The 21,933-nt window shown below is 43.4% G+C and overlaps 1 protein-coding gene across 2 annotated transcripts in view; it reads right to left on the bottom strand.

The window, feature by feature from the left end:
- ACACA (acetyl-CoA carboxylase alpha) overlaps positions 1 to 21,933 on the bottom strand; it is a 532,248-nt gene that overhangs the window by 266,768 nt on the left and 243,547 nt on the right. For both annotated transcript variants that reach the window (XM_088455952.1, XM_088455953.1), the window contains exons 35-37: positions 15,099 to 15,140; positions 4,482 to 4,697; positions 1,956 to 2,111 (exon numbers count right to left, since the gene is read on the bottom strand). In XM_088455952.1, coding sequence (XP_088312078.1) covers positions 1,956 to 2,111; positions 4,482 to 4,697; positions 15,099 to 15,140 — 414 coding nt within the window. The remainder of the gene's footprint in view (positions 1 to 1,955; positions 2,112 to 4,481; positions 4,698 to 15,098; positions 15,141 to 21,933) is intronic.

Here is a 21,933-nt window from a genome sequence, read left to right as displayed (position 1 = left end):
AAATAAATAGAAAGCTTAGGCACAAGCTGGTAGCTAGTGTCAAAAGAGGCAGGAGGTGCAAGATACATATTATTGAAACTGTTATTCAAGGTAGAGAGCCTGATGTACCGGTTTGGTACTAATGTTCTATCTACCAATGATGTTACAACTTTGTAGACAGATGTTTGTCTGATAGGAAAGGAACTTGGGGCCTGATTCAGCAGCGTAAACAATAGCGATTACGCATGCAGTTGTCCGATTGTTTGCCATTGCGCATGTATACAAGCTGCACTGTGCTTGCGCAGGTATTGCATTGTGATTACGGATGCAAAAAGGAATCACAAAGTGAGTGACAGGCTGTCAACAATTGGGGGTGGTGACAGAGCAGTGGTCAGAAAAAAAGCAGATAGGTCGGTCCTTTTGAACGCTGTTTCATGGGAGTGCATAAATTAGCCACAGCAATTGCATTGTGCCCTCGGGTCCCAATGCCGGGGGGCGTGACCCGGCGGCCAGTGGGCGGGGATGGGTCCCACCCCCTCCTCGTGGCTGCTGCTGTGTGTGTACGGGCAGTCTCCCAACCGCCCGTACACACTTGCTGATGGACAGATTTGTCTGCAGACATATCTGTCCATCGGCTGTGCAGCACAGCCAATGCGATGTCAGTGAACGCCGACGTTCACTGACATATCGCGGATACACGCTGGCCCACGGGCAGCAGATATATTGGCCGATCAATTGATCGGCCAATGTATCTGTCAGTGTGTAACCAGCATTAGGTAAAAGGGGAATCATATCTATAGCAAAATCTTTCTTTTATAGAGACTGAGTCATAGGGCACAAAGCATTGAACTTAACACTTGTGCTTCTAGTAGCTTGAAGTATGCAATAGCGAATCTCAAAGCAGTGTCATTTCTTTGAGAATATTTTGAATTAAACATACCACCACACAGGGAGACCGAGTAATAAAACCTTTGGAGGCAATTCTGAACATTGATAAGATAATATATAGATGTAATGCTTATTGGACAGAACACAGTCATGCAAGCTAGATGTGATCTCAGAGACATCACAAACAGAGATATTATTGCTGGGACATGTTCTCAAGCATCCCACCATGGTAAAAGCAAACCGGCTGGCCTAAGAGATTGCTAGCTCCCTTCTGAGTGTAACAGAGAGCTCAGTCACCTACTGGCCACCGACCGGTAAGTTAATTCCATCTGTTATCCTATCAGTGCGGGACGGCGCCTCTGACTGTGACTTTACCACATCCAATCATATACACCACCTACGATCAACATCATAAGTCTGTTGACCACAGGTCCAGCAGTGGAAACGTGTTGGTCAAGAACAACACAGTAAAAGTTCTTCCTACCAGAATCTCCTGACCTCCCCCACCAGGACAACGCTCTTCAGGAGAACAGTTACCACTGTACTGGATAGAGGTTCCTATATATAGGAATAGTCCTCAAGGTGTCATCTCCGCCATCCGCAGAGAAGCACTATGACTACTCAAATAAACGGATTGGTGCCCACATTTGTCTCATCTCTTTATTCTACATCTGCTTTAGACATATATCAGTATCACACCACCATCACTAACACTAGTCCCTCCACTGACTCCAACTTTTCAAAAACACACACAAACCCACATCATACACCAACTCCCCCATCTTCTCCACTATACCCATCTTCCACACCAACTATACCATTTTCAGTCTAACATTCAGTAGGAATGGGTACTCCTACAGTATTGAGCCACATAACCTCCTTTCCCTCCCCTTACCACCTCCACCCCCCTTAAATACATTATACACACCACACTAGCTCAGTACACCACACCCAAGAAGCATGGTTCAACACCCACTATTGTAAATATGGTATGGTTTTGTTTTTCTTTTGCTAACATAGAATGTTCTTTCATTTCACACTGCTTTTCACAAAAGTTAGAAATCAGAAAAATACACTTCAAGATATACCTTTGAAGGATCCATGATAACAGTAGGTACAAAGTTTAAAAATATATGGTTGCAGTCAGTGCGCACATTGGTGTTGTTAAAGGCCACTTCCAGTTCATCCATAGCTTCTAACAGGAGGCGCTCCCCTTCATTCTGAAGGTACTCAAATGAAGCTTCCTGTCACAAAGACACAAAAGAGAAATGATAATGTTTATGCCAACTATATAGTGTGAAAACCTATCCTAAAACACAGTAAAGCCAGAGTGCCTCTGTTACACTGTCTCTTTATCACATATATTGGGACAGATTTGGACTTGGGAGTAAAGCAAAAAAGAAGTAACTTTGCACCTGGACAAACCATGTTGCAATGCAAGGGGTGCACATACATTTATTGTTTTTGCATGCAGGGCAAATACTGGATGCTTTTTCATGTATTCAGATGAGTTGATGGACCCCTGAACACTACTGCTATGTGTTCACACTTAAACTTGTTTCACTAAAGTGTAGGTATAAAATGGTATCTGATATGTAATGTTATAGTATCATTGTGTCGCAAACTGGAAAAAAAAAAGTGTTTTTAATTCACTTGGTTTTAGAGTGGATATGAATGAGTGCCTATCAGGTAAATCTAACAGATAATGGTGGAGATCAATCTGGAGAGCTAGGATATAGATTATATTATATATATATATATATATATATATATATATCTTCTTTGTATTATTTTATTCTAATCATATTTATAGTCAAAACTGGAGTAAAAAGTGTATGGCAGATGAGGCACCGTCTCCCCTGTCTACCTTTTCCACACGTCCCCGATCAAAACACACAGAATTTCCAGCACTATATGCTGCTGCACCTTTGTATAATGCCCACATGAACCCTCGGGTTCAACATATGTGTAAATCTGGCTCTAATACTATCCAGTGCCTCCCCAGCCATTTACCTCAACGCATGTCACTGTACTCCAATGTAGCATAATTATACAAATGTTATATACAGGACAGGGGGGTAAGATGGGGGAAGGTAGGGTTGAAACTTCCTGATAGGGTTACGGTCTTATGCATCGGTGTCCAGTTTAAAAGTTTAATTGCGTTACGTACCCGTTCTTCTTACAATTTGGTGTTGCAGAGTCCCAGATAGAGGTTCATGCGTTCCTTTGATTTTGAGTCCGCTCTGGTAAAGTTTGGGGTGGGTCTGACCCGTGACCCCTTCTGCAGTTGGAGCCCTCCAGGTGGCTACTGCGCCAAACACCTTACTCCAGGATCCACAGTGAGAGGCTGAGTTGGTCTCTGGGGTGGGTTCAAGTACAGTGCTGTCAGGGGCAGGACAGGTGGTCCTGTTGGGACTATGTGGTGTATTGTAATGATGAGTATGCCTCCACCTACTTCAGTCTTAGCACAGTGGTCAATAGTGGATGGCCAGGTTGTTATTGTGGGGGTGTTTGGCTACCCTTGATACTAGACCTTACTGGAGTGGCTGTTGAGGTTTGAGATGGTAGCCTGCTGGTCTGAGTGCACAATCAGGGGTCTGTATAGAGCTGCAACAGTTCACTCTCAACTGGCGCACACACACATGCAGGTGTGATGGTTAGGCAGGTGTTATGCAGTTTTTCAAAGGGGAGCAGTACAGATATAGTGTAATTAGTGGGTCCAACTAGATTCGGCCTCAGTGAGGCCTTTTTCAAGGAGCCAACAAAACCTGGACAAATCTAAATATCTTCCCCATCTGCAGTGCTACATGGTTTTGCCATGGTGCAAAGTTACTTGCTCTTTTTTGCTTTGCTCCCAACTCTGATTCTGCTCTTTGTACTTTAAGATTACTTTAAAAGGACAAATAGAAGAATATGACATTCATGGAGCATACACACGGTCAGATTTTTCTTCAGATCTGATCGATAACTATTTAAAAAATTGTTCAATCGTTCATATCTGAAGGAAAATCTGACATATCTGACAGATGAATGATTTGAACGATGCATGTTCCTGATGGTCAGATAACGATATCTGACATCAGCTGGGGAGGGGTGGGAATGGAGGCTGTGGAAATATGCACAGGTGCCCAAGCCATAGGGACATACTGCTGATAATGTTTACGGTAACTACAATACAAATCTTTCATCCATAATCCTCCAGCCTTTCCCAGCACATCCAAGTGTCCAGGCACCAGCCAGCTGCAGGGCAGCTGCAGTGGGGGTTGTGGTGACACTGGTGAGATGCAGGGGTACTGTGGTGACATGGCGAAAGTAGTTATGAGATGCAGCGGACTATAACGAGATGAAATTGCTCCCGTGCAAAGTTGGGGCAGGGTGCTAGTATATCTTTAACATACATTCCTTACTGGGTAAAAATTCTATGACTAATTGATGACATTTGCAGCATATATGCTCCAGATGTATTAGATTTAAGGCTGCAAGTATCTGAAGATGTATGCAAGTTAAAATATGGATAAGAAAACGGAAAATGTATATGCATGTTTGCACATATTCAAACAGGCTTTGATATTAACCATCATTAATTAATATGTATATTTAAAAAATACACTTACCTTAGTAACTAGGTCAGAATGTCTAATAATCGCACGGACAAAGAACCTATAATCTGTCACTTCAGTTCCCTCTTCTACTTTTGCAGCCCCCAAATACAGATGCATTTTATGGTTAGAACATGGGATTGCTGTTAAATCAAAGTTTCTCATGCGGTTCAGCTCTAACTGGAAGGCAAGAGCAGGTTCCAAATGTCTGTATATTCTGTCTTCTTCGAACTTTGGGAAAAACATACAGAATTGTAAGGAATGATTGCGGAAAAAATATATATACAGTATGTACAAAAAATTATGGATAATTTATAGCATATTGAACAAAATACAAATAGCATTTACTATAGAACAAGAATAAAATAGCTTTTAACATTGATTCAATCATTCCTCAATGTGGAGTCTATGATCCGGTGTATGTTAGCTGAAAGTACTCAGACCTAGGATTTTCTAGTTACCCATCATTAACTGTAATTTCAGGCAATTCAATATACCACTTTTTGAGCAGAGACAAATAGATAAATCAACAGATTGATATAGTTAAGAAGAAAATAATATATAGTTAGTTAGTTAGTTAGTAGAGATGTGCAAGCTCGGTTCGGTTTTTCCCTCCAAAAAAATCTGGTCTCAGAAAGAGGCAAAATGTCATCTTTGACAAAAGTCCATGAAAGATGATGTTTGTCCATGAAAGATGACATTTTAAAAGTGTTAGTGTATTTTTATCAATTAAAGTGCAAAGTGAATTAGCAGTAGATAAATCTAAATCAAATTAATATTTGGTGTGACCATCCTTTGCCTTCAAACAAGCATTATTATTCTAGGTACACTTGCAGTAAATCAGGGATTTTGTAGGATTATAGTCAGATGTATGATTGACCAATCATACCAAACAGGTGATAATGATCATCATTTTCATATGTAGGTGGAAACACAGTCATTAACTGAGATAAGAACAGCTGTGAGGTTGTGGAAGAATGTTTCATGTCACAGGTTATACACCATGGCAAAACTGAGCACAGCAACAAGACGCAAGGTAGTTATACTATATCAGCAAAATCTCTCCCAGTCAAAGATTTCAAAGCAGACTTGGGTTTCAAGATGCGCTGTTCAAGCTCTATTGAAGAAGCACAAAGAAATGGGCAACGTTGATGACCATAGACACAGTGGTCGGCCAAGAAAAAAAAGACAAATCATGCTTACTTCCCTTTGAAATTGGAAGATGTCCAGCATTGCCATCAGTTCAGAACTGCCAGAAATCAGTGGAACCCATCTAATGTTAGGAGAAGTCTGGCCAGAAGTGGTCTTCATGGAAGAATTGCGGCCAAAAAGCCATATCTTTGACGTGGAAACAGGGCCAAGCGACAGTGAAGCAAATTTGGGGCTGCATTTTAGCAAATGGAGTTGGAGATTTGGTCAGGATTAATGGTATCCTCAATGCTGAGAGATACAGGCAGGTACTTATCCATCATGCAATACTATCACAGTCCAATACCATCACAGTGCCTGATTGGCACCAAATGTATTCTGCAGAAGGACAACGAAACCAAACATACAGCCAATGTCATTAAGAACTATCTTCAGTGTAAAGAATAACAAGGAGGAAATGATGATACGAGCCCCACAGAGCCCTGATCTGAAGAAACAGAAGGATTTGAGCAAGTCTACATCCACAGAAGATCTGTGGTTACTTCTCCAAGATGTTTGGAACAACCTCCCTTAAGAGTTCCTTCAAAAAATGTTTGCAAGTGCACCTAGAAGAATTAATTGTTTTGAAGGCAAAGGGTGGTCTCCACCATTTTTTGAGTGACAGCACTCTCACTCTGTGAGAGTGCTGATTCTGCAGTTAACCACAGGGTTTGATGGCATACCATATCTGTATTGTGCAAGGAACACGTCCATTAAGGCGTCAGCCTTAATGATCGTAATTTCATTGCTTTTTTTAGTTTGAGTGGCACAAATTCAGTAGATTTTGTGAAATTTCAGATCATGTCTAAGAAGCCTTAATGGGATGTGAAACCGTAAGGTTTATTGTCTATGGAATTTTATTGCTTTTTGGCAGCAACAGGGCCATACACAGAAGCATCAGCGAGTGACAGAGGGACTCACTGGTGCTGGGCATGCACCTGAGAAAATCAAATCAATAATACACAGATGCATGGACGTATCAGTGAGATCTATCCATGCATTGTTTTAATAAATGAATATGTAATATTAAAAAAAATGACGTGCCCCCACAGCACAACCAGCATCGCACTTTGGAGCCCCAGTGCTGGTTGTGCTAAACACAGGGGACAAATGACGTAAGGGTTCCCTGTATAAAACACAACCAGCATCAGGCTAATCAGAGCCAGTCCTGGTTACAAAAGTACAGGGGACAAATGACGTAGGGGTCCCTCGAAAAATTGGAACAGAATTCTCCCATAGAGAAATCCCGAGGGAGGGCATGGTGTTTAAGGGGCTACACCTCAAAAGCTATTGCAGGTACGGAGCTGGTAGAACTGTCACTCGGTGCTGCATGCTAAATTTTAGGGCACAAACATTAGCGTTAGCTGCGGCCGGGACCCGGGGGCGTTAGCGGTGGCGATGGTGCAGACACCAGGACCTGGGGGAGGTAGCAGCAGACAGATGCAGGCTCAGATCTGACAGATCCGTGATACCTGCATCTGTTTATAAATAAACACAGAAGCACAGACGGGATCAGTGAGACAAGTCTGTGCTTCTGTTTAAAAAAAAATTAAAAATGGCGTGGTCCCGCCCCCCAAGACAACCAGTCCTGGGCTTTGGAGACTCAGTACTGGTTGTGCTAAATACAGGGGACAAACGACATAGCGGTCCCCTGTATTAAGCACAACCAGCACCAGGCGTTTCAGAACCAGTCCTGGTTGCCAAAATACGTGGGACAAATGACGTAGGGGTCCCGTATTAAGCACATCCAGCACCAGGCCTTTCAGAACCAGTCCTGGTTGCCAAAATACGGGGCACAGATGATGAAGGGGTCCCCTGTATTTAGCGCAATCAGCACTGGGCTCTGAGCCGGTCCTGGTTCTGGAAATACAGGGGGAAAAAAAATTGTGTGACTTTTTCTAGCAGGGGGGTGATGCCACAGCCAGGGGAGCCCTTTCACTGGGCCCCCCAGCCGAAGCATCACCCCTGACTGCTAGTCAACCCAGGCTGGGGATCCCTGGGGCCCCCTCAATAAAGGGGTCCCCCCTCTCCAGGGCTCCGCAGGCCCAGGCCGATAGCCCAGGGCTATCCCCAGCACCCTTGGGCGGTGAGTGCCGGGTTAATTGTCTAGTGTGGTGCATAAGAAAATATAAATATTGTCTTTTGTAGTAGTACTAGAGGTCCCAGCAGGCATCCCCGCAAAGTGGTACTTGGAGAACCACAAGTACCAGCAGGCGGGGTATTAAGGGCCCGCTGGAACCTATAGTACCCCTGCAAAAGAAATATTAAAATAAAACAAAGACAGTTTGTTTTGTGAAATTTCAGATCATGTCACAGCTTTTGCTGTGGAACTACAGGTACCAGCAGGCCCGCAATGCCCCACATGCTGATACTTGTGGTTCTCCAAGTACCAGCATGCGGGAGAGGCTTGCTGGGAACTGTAGTTCCACAGCAAAAGACAATATTTTAATTCTTTCTTTACACCACACTTTACATAATCAACGCAGCACCACCAGCCAGGGGTGGCGGGGATAGCCCCAGGCTATCAGCTTGGGGTGCCCTGGAGAGGGGAACTCTCTATTGGAGGGTTCCCCAGCTCCCCAGCCTGGACTAGTGGTCAGGGGTGATACTTCAGCTGGGGTGCCCGATGAAAGGGATCCCCTGGCTGTGGTATAACCCCCCCCCCCCCGCTAGAAATGGTCCGGTGCTGGTTCTGGTAAATACAGGGAGACCTATGCATTTTTTCTCCCTGTATTTCCAGAACCAGGACCGGCTCAGAGCCCAGTGCTGGTTGCGCTGAATATGGGGGGACCCCTACATTTGTCCCCCATATTTTGGCAAGCAGGACTGGTTCTGAAAAGCCTGGTGCTGGTTTTGCTTATGTCGTTTGTCCCCTGTATTTAGCACAACCAGTACTGGGTCTCCAAAGCCCAGTGCTGGTTGTTTTTTGGGTGGTAGGGCCCCACAATTTTTTGTTTTTAAACAAGTTTATTTTTAAACACAGATGCAGGCTCAGATCTAGAAGATCCGTGATACCTGATTCTGTGTGCTGCTACCTCCCCTGGGTCTTAATGCCTGCACCACCGCAGCCCGCACTGCCGCCGCTAAGGCCTGCTACCATCCCCGCGTCCCGACCACAACTAATGCCTGCTACCCCCGTGCCTTTCCCCCAGGTCCCGCTGCAGCTAATGGCCGCTTCCTTCCCCCAAGTCCACCACCGCTAAAGCCCGCAAACGACGGCCATCTTTGTGCACCCGAGTGAAGCGACAGTGAGTACACCTGCTGGAGGCTGTTACTGAGACTGCGCAACAAGTTGAAATTTCCTATCTATTCAATGGCGCATTCTTGAGGTAATAGTTTAAAAACTAACTTTCTAATTTACCTGAATCCCAAAAGCAAGTATCCTGGAACAATAGCTACCTAATAAAACAAACCCCAAGTCTAAATTTGCCCCCTACCCTGAGTTATGCCTTCCTAAAAAAAACCCATAGAGAACAGCAGAAAAGTGGTCCTAAAAGAGTGTTAGAAAAAACTGACAGTTGGAAATTTAGATTACTCCCAAATCCTCAATTTTTATGTTTTTGCCCTGAAAGGTGGCATGCAGCACCCAGCAACAGTTCTACCCGCCCATGCCAAATTTCAGCTCGGTACCTTGAATAGCTTTTGAGGTGTTGCCCCTTAAACACCATCCCCCCCCCTCCTTGTGGAATTCTCGATGGGAGAATTGAAGGTTTTTTTTAGATGCAGCCTTAATATAAGGGCACGACTGTGCCCTTATAAATAATCGTTAAATGTCATTGGAGGAGGCCACACCAGCAATTTTCCTCTAGCTTGGAGCTGCAGCAGACAGGGATTTATCCCAGTGGATAGAATGCTGCTGAAAAGCGCAGCTCTATTGAAATCAATACTATCAGACAATCCCCAGGCACACACTGCATATAAACTATTGAAGCTGGGTTGGTTTTTGTTGTTGTCAAATATATATATATATATATATATATATATATATACACATACATACATACATACACACACACACATATATACATACACAGAACTACTAAGACATATACTGGAAAAAAAAAAAAAGAATAAACTTTATAGGGCACTACACCAATTATTTATCAATGACACATACAGTATATGTCAAGTGCTCGGAAGATTATAATCCAAAGCAGAAATGCTTCTCCTTTGAGAGAAAACATTCTTCTCTTTAAACTGTAGCCGCAAGAAGCCTTTAAATCTTGAACATAACGCCAAGACTTCCACAGTCTCTGTCTTTCCCTTTCAGTTACAAAATCCTCATGAGCACAGTATTTCTGTAACAAGATAAACAAGGGGGCTCTTCCTGGTGTAATAAATTTTTATTTTAGTAGCTAAAGTCACACAGCATGCATACTAGATTAGATGAATAAACATGCTCATAACATACAAGCTCCAGTACTCAGTTGGATCTGAAAACGAAGATGCACAGGAGCTCAGAGATGTACTCTTGTCTGGGACTTGTAGTGTGTGAAGACACCTAAGCTTCACTGAGACATCATCAGATGGGTCACATACTGACATACTGTATTTTACACTAAAGCACCCCATTGTCTATCATGCTGAACGCACACTATATTATATATATATATATATATATATATATATATATTATAGTAGAATATGTCCGGCACTCGGGACGATAAATTTAAAACGGGTGCCATCCTAAGGTAAATGTATAGAGAAATCCTTCTGGCTTGGGTATGCACCCAGCACAATTTAAAGGAAAGCGGCACTCCTATGGATTAATAAAGTCAATTTGTATTTAGATATACGACATCATCATAACAAATCCATGTGTCGACATTTCAAGGCATATAGCCTTTTCATCAGGACATACATAAAAGAGTATGACTATGTATGTCCTAATGAAAAGGCTATATGCCTTGAAACGTCGACACATGAATTTGTTATGATGGTGTCGTATATCTAAATACAATTTGACTTTTTTCATCGATTGGAGTGCCGCCTTCCTTTATATTGTGCTGGGTGCATACCCAAGCCAGATGTATTTCTTTCTTTTTTTTTTTTTCTCTCTCTCTCTACACACACACACACACACTATATATATATTAGGGGTGAGCGGGTTCGGATTTCTGAAATCCGAACCCCCCCGATCCGAGTCAGGCTCGACTTTTCCCGCCTGACTCGGATCTGAAATCGAGGCAAAACGTCATCTTCCCGCCTTCCGAGTCTCGCGGGTTTTGGATCCTATATAAGGTACACACGTCGGCGCCATTTTCTCACTCGGCTGTGGACAGTGAAGAGGGAGGGTGGGAGTTAGGGCTGTGTAGTGTAGTGTAGTGTAGTGCTGCTGTTGTCCACTACTTCAAAGTCCATAGGGGCTGGCTGTGTTGTGCTGTGCTGCTGTTGTTAATAGGGGCTGTGTCCACTACTTCAAAGTCCATAGGGGCTGGCTGGACTGTGTTGTGCAGTCAGTTCTCCATAGGGGCTGTGTCCACTCCAAAGTCCTGTGCAGTGTCCCAGTCCTAAAGGGGTGCTGAAGTGTTGTCCAGGGGGTGCTCTGTCCATCAGGGGTGCTCCCCCCAAGTGCTAAAAAAATAATATATTTTCTGTGTTTGTGAATTGTGTGCGCAGTAGCCGCACGTGCATCAACAAAGTAGTGCCAAGCGTGCGCCTGTGTCATAAGTAAAGGGCCGGCTGGCTTGACCGTTAAGGGTGCTGTAACCCCCGAAAGTACACTCCAGTCCAAACCAAAAAAAAAATTATTTTCTGTGTTTGTGAATTGTGTGCGCAGTAGCCGCACGTGCATCAACAAAGTAGTGCCAAGCGTGCGCCTGTGTCATAAGTAAAGGGCCGGCTGGCTAGACCGTTAAAGGGTGCTGTATCCCCCGAAAGTACACTCCAGTCCAAACCAAAAAAAAAATTATTTTCTGTGTTTGTGAATTGTGTGCGCAGTAGCCGCACGTGCATCAACAAAGTAGTGCCAAGCGTGCGCCTGTGTCATAAGTAAAGGGCCGGCTGGCTAGACCGTTAAAGGGTGCTGTATCCCCCGAAAGTACACTCCAGTCCAAACCAAAAAAAAAATTATTTTCTGTGTTTGTGAATTGTGTGCGCAGTAGCCGCACGTGCATCAACAAAGTAGTGCCAAGCGTGCGCCTGTGTCATAAGTAAAGGGCCGGCTGGCTTGACCGTTAAGGGTGCTGTAACCCCCGAAAGTACACTCCAGTCCAAACCAAAAAAAAAATTATTTTCTGTGTTTGTGAATTGTGTGCACTGTGGCTGCACGTGCATCAACAAAGGAGCAGCGCCAAGCGTGCGCCTCTGTCCCATAAGTAAAGAGCCGGCTGGCTCATTTCTTAAAGGGTGGTGTAACCCACAAAGTGCACTACTCTCCAGCAAAAATAAAATAATATTTTCTGTGTTTGTGTGCACTTTAGCCGCACGTATATATATCAATATAACATAAATGGAGGACCAAACTTTCTCCGATAAAAATAAAATAGGGAAAGATCAAGAACCTCTTCCTCCTAGTGCTGTTGCTGGGAGTTGTTCATCATCCCAGAGAGGAAGTAGGAACATCACTACTTTTACTAAACAATTGACCCTCCAACAGTCCCTAGCGATGAGGATGAAGTACGACAGCAGTCATCCTGAAGCAAAACGTATAACTGAGGCCTTGACTGCTATGTTGGTGTTAGACGTGCGTCCGGTATCCGACATTAGTGCAGTGGGATTTAGACAATTGATGGAGGTAGTGTGTCCTCGGTTCCAAATCCCGTCTAGATTCCACCTGCATCCTCAAAGCAGCAGCGACAAGCGTGCGTCTGTCTGTTAAAGGGTGGTGACACCCTCAAAGTGTGCTACACAAACAATTAAAATATTGTTCTTTTTTCTGTCTTTGTGAATGGTGTGCGATGTAGCCGCACCTGCATCCTTAAAGCAGCAGCGACAAGCGTGCGTCTGTCTGTTAAAGGGTGGTGACACCCTCAAAGTGTGCTACACAAACAATAAAAATATTCTTCTTCTTTTTTCTGTCTATGTGAATTGTGTGGGCTGTAGCCGCACCTGCATCCTTAAAGCAGCAGCGACAAGCGTGCGTCTGTCTGTTAAAGGGTGGTGACACCCTCAAAGTGTTCTACACAAACAATTAAAATATTGTTCTTTTTTTTCGGTCTTTGTGAAATGTGTGGGCTGTAGCCGCACCTGCATCCTTAAAGCAGCAGCGACAAGCGTGCGTCTGTCTGTTAAAGGGTGGTGTAACTCTCAAAGTGTTCCAAAAAATAAAAAACTATTTTTTTAATGTGTTTGTGACTTGTGTGCGATGTAGCCACACTTGCATCCTCAAAGCAGCAGCGACAAGCGTGCGTCTGTCTGTTAAAGGGTGGTGACACCCTCAAAGTGTGCTACAGAAACAATTAAAATATTGTTCTTTTTTTTTCTGTCTATGTGAATTGTGTGGGCTGTAGCCGCACCTGCATCCTTAAAGCAGCAGCGACAAGCGTGCGTCTGTCTGTTAAAGGGTGGTGACACCTCAAAGTGTTCTACACAAACAATTAAAATATTGTTCTTTTTTTTTCGGTCTTTGTGAAATGTGTGGGCTGTAGCCGCACCTGCATCCTTAAAGCAGCAGCGACAAGCGTGCGTCTGTCTGTTAAAGGGTGGTGTAACCCTCAAAGTGTGCTCCACAAACAATAAAAATATTCTTTTTTTTTTTCTGTCTTTGTGAATTGTGTGGGCTGTAGCCGCACTTGAATCCTCAAAGCAGCAGCGACAAGCGTGCGTCTGTCTGTTAAAGGATTACATCGGTGACAGCATCCAAGTAGGCATGTCAGACAGTCCGTACCTGTACTGGCAGGAAAAAGAAGCAATTTGGAGGTCCCTGTACAAACTGGCTCTATTTTACCTGAGTTGCCCCCCCTCCAGTGTGTACTCCGAAAGAGTGTTTAGTGCAGCCGGGAACCTTGTCAGCGAAAGGCGTAGGAGGTTGCTTCCACAAAATGTGGAGAAGATGATGTTCATAAAATGAATTATCAACTCTTCCAGGGAGACCAGCCTCCAGAACGTACAGAGGGACCTGTGGTTCCAGCAGGGACGAATTAATACTCTGTGAGGATGAGGATGTACACACTGAAGAGGGTGAGGAATCGGTGGATGAGGATGACATCTTGCCTCCGTAGAGCCAGTTTGTGCAGGGACACATTAATTGCCAGCTTGTTTTGTGGGGGCCCAAACGAACCAATCATTTCAGCCACAGTTGTGTGGCAGACCCTGGCGCTGAAATGATTGATTTGTTAAAGTGTGCATGTCCTGTTTATACAACATAAGGGTGGGTGGGAGGGCCCAAGGACAATTCCATCTTGCACTTCTTTTTTTTCTTTGCATTATGTACAGTTTGGGGCCTAGTTTTTCTAACTGCCATCCTGTCTGCCACTGCAGTGTCACTCCTAGATGGGTCACGTGTTTGTGCCGCCCACTCGTGTCGCTTAGCATAGTCATCCAGCTACCTCGGTGCAACCTTTTGGACATGAAAACACTATTGTGAGGTGTGAGGTGTTCAGAATAGACTGGAAATGAGTGGAAATTAAGGTTATTGAGGTTAATAATAGCATAGGAGCAGAGAAACCAACAAATTCTGTGATTTTAGCTGTTTTTATGCTTTTTTAAAAAAAAATACAGATCCAAAACACAAAACCCAGAACCCAAAACACGGAAGGGTGGTTTTGGCAAAACCAATCCAGATCCAAAACACGAAGAAAGATCCAGATCCAAAACCAAAACACGAAAAGTGGCCGGTGCACACCCCTAATATATATATATATATATATATATATATATATATATATGTACGTACATGTATGAGAAAGACTAAAGGTGAGAATACAGCACCTCATAGTGTAATATTAAAATTATTTAGAGGTGAGATGTTAATTGAAATGTGTCCCAAATGGGTTATATAAATGAGCATATGACCAATCTGTCCTTTTTCCCTTATGGTACAGCAATTAGAACCGAGGATTCTTGTGCCGTTCATCCACCTTAGTTAAGGTTCTTTCATAGGTTCATGTACAATAAGGAAAAAAGCCAGACACACTAAGGACAGATTGGTTATATTCTCATTTATATAACCCATATGGTACGCATATCAATTAACATCTCACCTCTCAATAATTTTGATATTACTACACTATGAGGCGCTGTATTCTCACCTTTTGTCTTTCATAACTTTTTGTGACCACACAACAAAGGTCGATTTGGAGAATACTTAGCAATACCAGTGACTCTAGGAAGTGTATTTGGAGAAACATTTATGAAAATCTTGGACAATCTGTGAACGTAGAGTGTACCACTTTTACTAGTACTACTAAGTGAATATATATATATATATATATATATATATATATAGCATTTTACACAATTATCTAATACAAGAGTACATAATTCAAATTCAGTTGACCTTACCTTATTTCTTGCACGAAAAGTAAAAAACTTTGGGAATTCTCTCTATAAAATAAAATAGCAGTTATCATTTTCACAGAGGTGCACTACACTTTCAATAATATTAAGCAATAGAAAAATATATAATAGAAATACACAATTATAACCATTGTGTGCTACTACCAAATCCAAGCATGAGCTAATAAGAAGAAAAGAAACTTTCTATATTAAGATACCTACATGAGATCTGTACGCAGCACTTCCAACAAAACCAAAGCATTATTTTGAAATAATTTAGGTTTCAGAAAGAAATGATCCATAGACAGACAATGAGGATATTAAAAGTCACTCTGGTATGGCTTCTAGAAGTTTACACATCGTGTAATAAGTACGGTATACCGTAGATTATGAAGGCATATCTCATCAGGATAATTTATTATTATTATTATTATTATTATTTAGATGAAGACTCATTCCTTATTAGAAAGGTTTTCACCTTTATTAAAGTAATGAAAATAAATTTGTCTTCTATCAAGAGTGCATTATTGAAAAGAGAAACAATAATGAGATCTGTCTGGTGATAATCATCTGAATTATCAGTCACCCAGCTGCTGCTTGTCCTTTAATAGGATTTCTAGATTGAAAGGGTCTTATGAGGAGTTGGAGGGAAATAGAGAATGTGTTAATGCATTGCACTGTATATGGAAAAAAGTAATGTACAGTATACAGTATATTCATCTGAAAGTTGAAAGCATGTTCTGATGCACCCAACCCCCGTCCCTACGCTTGCTTTGCAGTTTATCATCATCAGTGCACTCTTGCTCTAAAGGTGCATACACACGGTCAGATTTGCCAGATGTGTCAGATGAACGATTTGATGATGAATGATTTAACCAAGAACTATGGCCCTCATTCAGAGCCGTACGCTCTGAGCAGAGCGCACGCTCTGAATGAGGGCCGGGCTCCATTTTCATGGAGCGTCCTCCTGGACGCTCGTATAGCTGTGGGTCACCACCCACAGGCTATACGAGCGTGCATTGTGATGGTCGCGATGGTCGAGACCATCGCGACCATCGAATTTGCGAGCCGGAGCCTGCGGTTGAGGTTTTCAACCGCAAGCTCCGGAGTGATTTTGGCTCTATCAGAGCCAAAATCACTCCCACTGACATCACTAGTGATGTCAGTGGGCCGGCTTCTGACGGGAGGCGTTCCCTTAGGAACGCCCCCGTCAGGGAGGCACGCCCCCGGCACGCCCACCAAAGGGGGCGTGCTGTCAATCAACATTGACAGCACGCCCCCTTTGATCGGACACAACGAGCGAAGGACTTTCCTTCGCTCGTCGCGTCTGGCGCATGCGCACGACGGAGCTCCCTCCGTCGTGCGCATGCTCAGTCCATAACATCGACCCACTTGCGAGCGGACAGCTGCTCGCGAGTGGGTCTGAATCAGGCCCTATGAACGATTTTTTACTGCATTAAAATGAATGGAATCGTCCAAATCTGACTGCAAACACATCAGATGTCAGATATCGTTATCTGACCATCGGCAACGCGCATCGTTCAAACATGTCAAATATGCCAGATTTTCCTTCAGATATGAACGATTTTTTAAATAGTTATCGTTCAGATCTGAAGAAATATCTGACCGTGTGTATGCACCATTACCCTATACAAGGTACAAAAGAAACGCCTCCAAACAGGATAATATTCTGCATAGCCCGTAGTTCTGTCAACACGCCCCCAGAGAACTTTGTCTACATGAGAATGCCTCTTGTAGTCGTAAGCATACATGACTCTGCATCACCCCTACTTACTTGCGCTCAGTTCTGTAGTATGCACAGTGCAAAGACACACAAGACATATTCCACCAACAGGTGTACATTCAACTCTGCCAAATGGAATTTCAACCAGTGCTCCCTTACTTGGGAAAGTGTCACTTGCTGCTGGTTTCCCATTTGTACTGTAAGCAGCGTTGACACATTTGCAGGGGAAACCAACATGCTCATGGTCTCCTGCGTTAGCAGTGACCTAGTCAAAACATAGTGCTGCTGGTAAGTATTTATATATTATTATTATTATTATTATTATTATAAAGCCAAACAAAAAGTATATATTGCAGCCTGCATTTGGACTGATGTTCAACTCTACATCGGGAGTCTGTATTATAATCTCAAAAAAAAAAATATACAAAAAGAAACTTGTATTTTCATTATTTTTGTTATAATATTAAAAGACACAAAAATAAAAAACAAATATGCTTAGATGTTACAAATATCACAAAGCTACCTATTGCCCCTCGTGCAAACAGATATTATGGGCCAAATATAATAGGGTGAGAGTTTAGAAAATGTGAGAGTTTAGCAGTAAACTCTCACATTGGTCGAGTTGTATCTTCAAAATGGGAAAACATCTGGATAAGAGTTTTTTGAGCCTGAAATACATGTGAGTTTGCATTTTGGGGTGAGCGGGTTCGGATTTCTGAAATCCGAACCCCCCCGAGCCCCCCCGATCCGAGTCCGATCCGAGTCAGGCTCGACTTTTCCCGCCTGACTCGGATCTGAAATCGAGGCAAAACGTCATCATCCCGCCTTCCGAGTCTCGCAGGTTTTGGATCCTATATAAGGTACCCGCGTCGGCGCCATTTTCTCACTCGGCTGTGGACAGTGAAGAGGGAGGGTGGGAGTTAGGGCTGTGTAGTGTAGTGTAGTGTAGTGTAGTGTAGTGCTGCTGTTGTCCACTACTTCAAAGTCCATAGGGGCTGGCTGTGTTATGCTGTGCTGCTGTTGTTAATAGGGGCTGTGTCCACTATTTCAAAGTCCATAGGGGCTGGCTGGACTGTGTTGTGCAGTCAGTTCTCCATAGGGGCTGTGTCCACTCCAAAGTCCTGTGCAGTGTCCCAGTCCTAAAGGGGTGCTGTAGTGTTGTCCAGGGGGTGCTCTGTCCATCAGGGGTGCTCCCCCCAAGTGCTAAAAAAATAATATATTTTCTGTGTTTGTGAATTGTGTGCGCAGTAGCCGCACGTGCATCAACAAAGTAGTGCCAAGCGTGCGCCTGTGTCATAAGTAAAGGGCTGGCTGGCTAGACCGTTAAAGGGTGCTGTAACCCCGGAAAGTACACTCCAGTCCAAACCAAAAAAAAAATTATTTTCTGTGTTTGTGAATTGTGTGCGCAGTAGCCGCACGTGCATCAACAAAGTAGTGCCAAGCGTGCGCCTGTGTCATAAGTAAAGGGCCGGCTGGCTTGACCGTTAAAGGGTGCTGTAACCCCCGAAAGTACACTCCAGTCCAAACCAAAAAAAAAATTATTTTCTGTGTTTGTGAATTGTGTGCGCAGTAGCCGCACGTGCATCAACAAAGTAGTGCCAAGCGTGCGCCTGTGTCATAAGTAAAGGGCTGGCTGGCTTGACCGTTAAAGGGTGCTGTAACCCCCGAAAGTACACTCCAGTCCAAACCAAAAAAAAAATTATTTTCTGTGTTTGTGAATTGTGTGCGCAGTAGCCGCACGTGCATCAACAAAGTAGTGCCAAGCGTGCGCCTGTGTCATAAGTAAAGGGCCGGCTGGCTTGACCGTTAAAGGGTGCTGTAACCCCCAAAGTACACTCCAGTCCAAACCAAAAAAAAAATTATTTTCTGTGTTTGTGAATTGTGTGCGCAGTAGCCGCACGTGCATCAACAAAGTAGTGCCAAGCGTGCGCCTGTGTCATAAGTAAAGGACCGGCTGGCTTGACCGTTAAAGGGTTCTGTAACCCCCAAAGTACACTCCAAACCAAAAAAATATATATTTTCTGTGTTTGTGACTTGTGTGCACTGTGGCTGCACGTGCATCAACAAAGGAGCAGCGCCAAGCGTGCGCCTGTGTCCCATAAGTAAAGAGCCGGCTGGCTCATTTCTTAAAGGGTAGTGTAACCCACAAAGTGCACTACTCTCCAGCAAAAATAAAAAAATATTTTCTGTGTTTGTGTGCGCTTTAGCCGCACGTATATATCAATATAACATAAATGGAGGACCAAACTTTCTCCGATAAAAATAAAATAGGGAAAGATCAAGAACCACTTCCTCCTAGTGCTGTTGCTGCTGCTGGGAGTTGTTCATCATCCCAGAGAGGAAGTAGGAACATCACTACTTTTACTAAACAATTGACCCTCCAACAGTCCCTAGCGATGAGGATGAAGTACGACAGCAGTCATCCTGAAGCAAAACGTATAACTGAGGCCTTGACTGCTATGTTGGTGTTAGACGTGCGTCCGGTATCCGCCATTAGTGCAGTGGGATTTAGACAATTGATGGAGGTAGTGTGTCCTCGGTTCCAAATCCCGTCTAGATTCCACCTGCATCCTCAAAGCAGCAGCGCCAAGCGTGCGTCTGTCTGTTAAAGGGTGGTGTAACTCTCAAAGTGCTCCAAAAAATAAAAAGCTATTTTTTTAATGTGTTTGTGACTTGTGTGCGATGTAGCCGCACTTGCATCCTCAAAGCAGCAGCGACAAGCGTGCGTCTGTCTGTTAAAGGGTGGTGACACCCTCAAAGTGTGCTACACAAACAATAAAAATATTGTTCTTTTTTTTTTGGTCTTTGTGAAATGTGTGGGCTGTAGCCGCACCTGCATCCTTAAAGCAGCAGCGACAAGCGTGCGTCTGTCTGTTAAAGGGTGGTGTAACTCTCAAAGTGTGCTACACAAACAATTAAAATATTGTTCTTTTTTTTTCGGTCTTTGTGAAATGTGTGGGCTGTAGCCGCACCTGCATCCTTAAAGCAGCAGCGACAAGCGTGCGTCTGTCTGTTAAAGGGTGGTGACACCCTCAAAGTGTGCTACACAAACAATAAAAATATTCTTCTTCTTTTTTCTGTCTTTGTGAATTGTGTGGGCTGTAGCCGCACTTGCATCCTCAAAGCAGCAGCGACAAGCGTGTGTCTGTCTGTTAAAGGGTGGTGTAACCCTCAAAGTGCGCTCCACAAACAATAAAAATATTCTTTTTTTTTTTCTGTCTTTGTGAATTGTGTGGGCTGTAGCCGCACTTGCATCCTCAAAGCAGCAGCAACAAGCGTGCGTCTGTCTGTTAAAGGATTACATCGGTGACAGCATCCAAGTAGGCATGTCAGACAGTCCGTACCTGTACTGGCAGGAAAAAGAAGCAATTTGGAGGTCCCTGTACAAACTGGCTCTATTTTACCTGAGTTGCCCCCCCTCCAGTGTGTACTCCGAAAGAGTGTTTAGTGCAGCCGGGAACCTTGTCAGCGAAAGGCGTAGGAGGTTGCTTCCACAAAATGTGGAGAAGATGATGTTCATAAAATGAATTATCAACTCTTCCAGGGAGACCAACCTCCAGAACGTACAGAGGGACCTGTGGTTCCAGCAGGGACGAATTAATACTCTGTGAGGATGAGGATGTACACACTGAAGAGGGTGAGGAATCGGTGGATGAGGAGGATGAGGATGACATCTTGCCTCCGTAGAGCCAGTTTGTGCAGGGACAGATTAATTGCCAGCTTGTTTTGTGGGGGCCCAAACGAACCAATCATTTCAGCCACAGTTGTGTGGCAGACCCTGGCGCTGAAATGTTTGGTTTGTTAAAGTGTGCATATCCTGTTTATACAACATAAGGGTGGGTGGGAGGGCCCAAGGACAATTCCATCTTGCACCTCTTTTTTTTCTTTGCATTATGTACAGTTTGGGGCCTAGTTTTTCAAATTGCCATCCTGTCTGCCACTGCAGTTTCACGCCTAGATGGGTCACGTGTTTGTGCCGCTCACTCGTGTCGCTTAGCATAGTCATCCAGCTACCTCGGTGCAACCTTTTGGACATAAAAACACTATTGTGAGGTGTGAGGTGTTCAGAATAGACTGGAAATGAGTGGAAATTAAGGTTATTGAGGTTAATAATAGCATAGGAGCAGAAAAACCTACAAATTCTGTGATTTTAGCTGTTTTTATGCTTTTTTTCAAAAAAATACAGATCCAAAACACAAAACCCAGAACCCAAAACACGGAAGGGTGGTTTTGGCAAAACCAATCCAGATCCAAAACACGAAGAAAGATCCAGATCCAAAACACGAAAAGTGGCCGGTGCACACCCCTAGTTTGCATGTTCTCTGACCCAATTACACTGGCTGAGTTTAAAAAGTGTGAGAAAACACTCACATTTTCTAAACTCTCACCCTATTAAATTTGGTCCTACACTTGAAATATGATCATGAACAAGTCCTAAATCACACAGCAGAATGGTCAAACGCTATACAGACACATTACTGCATGGTAACAACTTGAATTTCAATGCATCACCTGCTACACTAACACACCGCAATGTATTGTATCCCATACGAATGTGTCTTCATAAACCTATCTTTTTTGTGTCATATGGTTGAACCCAAGGGTAATGATTCCCTTGCTGTGTACTTTTTTCTTAATTTTGCATCATGGCGCCGGTCACTCGTATAGATCCTCTTTTTTGCATTTTTATAAACACTGCAATTTTGTGTCTTAACTTGCATATAGGGTGCTAGGTACTTAGGATTAGTATTTTTGTAGCAAAGGAATTGATATAAAGTCACAGATTAAACATAACTATGTATGGAGCAGGTCGCTTGTAAGTAAACTGTTTGCCTTATTATACTAGATTGTGTACATTTTCCTTAACTTTACCTCTTAGTTGTTATAGTGCACTAGGTAATTAGGAATAATGTTTACACACGGCTAAGTTGCAATGCCGTGGAGTTACTATTTGGCGTGATTTGGGGTTCGGTGTATGTGGACACATCTGTTGAATATTATAGTTCTATGCCTCACTATAATGTGATATAACATACAGGGGTCTATTTATAAAAGTAATAAATATATTTTCTATTCAATAAGGTATCCTTTTCAACA

Source organism: Taudactylus pleione, unplaced genomic scaffold, assembly GCF_031769625.1.
Source record: "Taudactylus pleione unplaced genomic scaffold, aTauple2 ptg000682l, whole genome shotgun sequence".
Taxonomy (NCBI): domain Eukaryota; kingdom Metazoa; phylum Chordata; class Amphibia; order Anura; family Myobatrachidae; genus Taudactylus; species Taudactylus pleione.
Note: the sequence above shows the minus strand (reverse complement) of the source record. Positions and strands in the feature narration are given on the sequence as shown.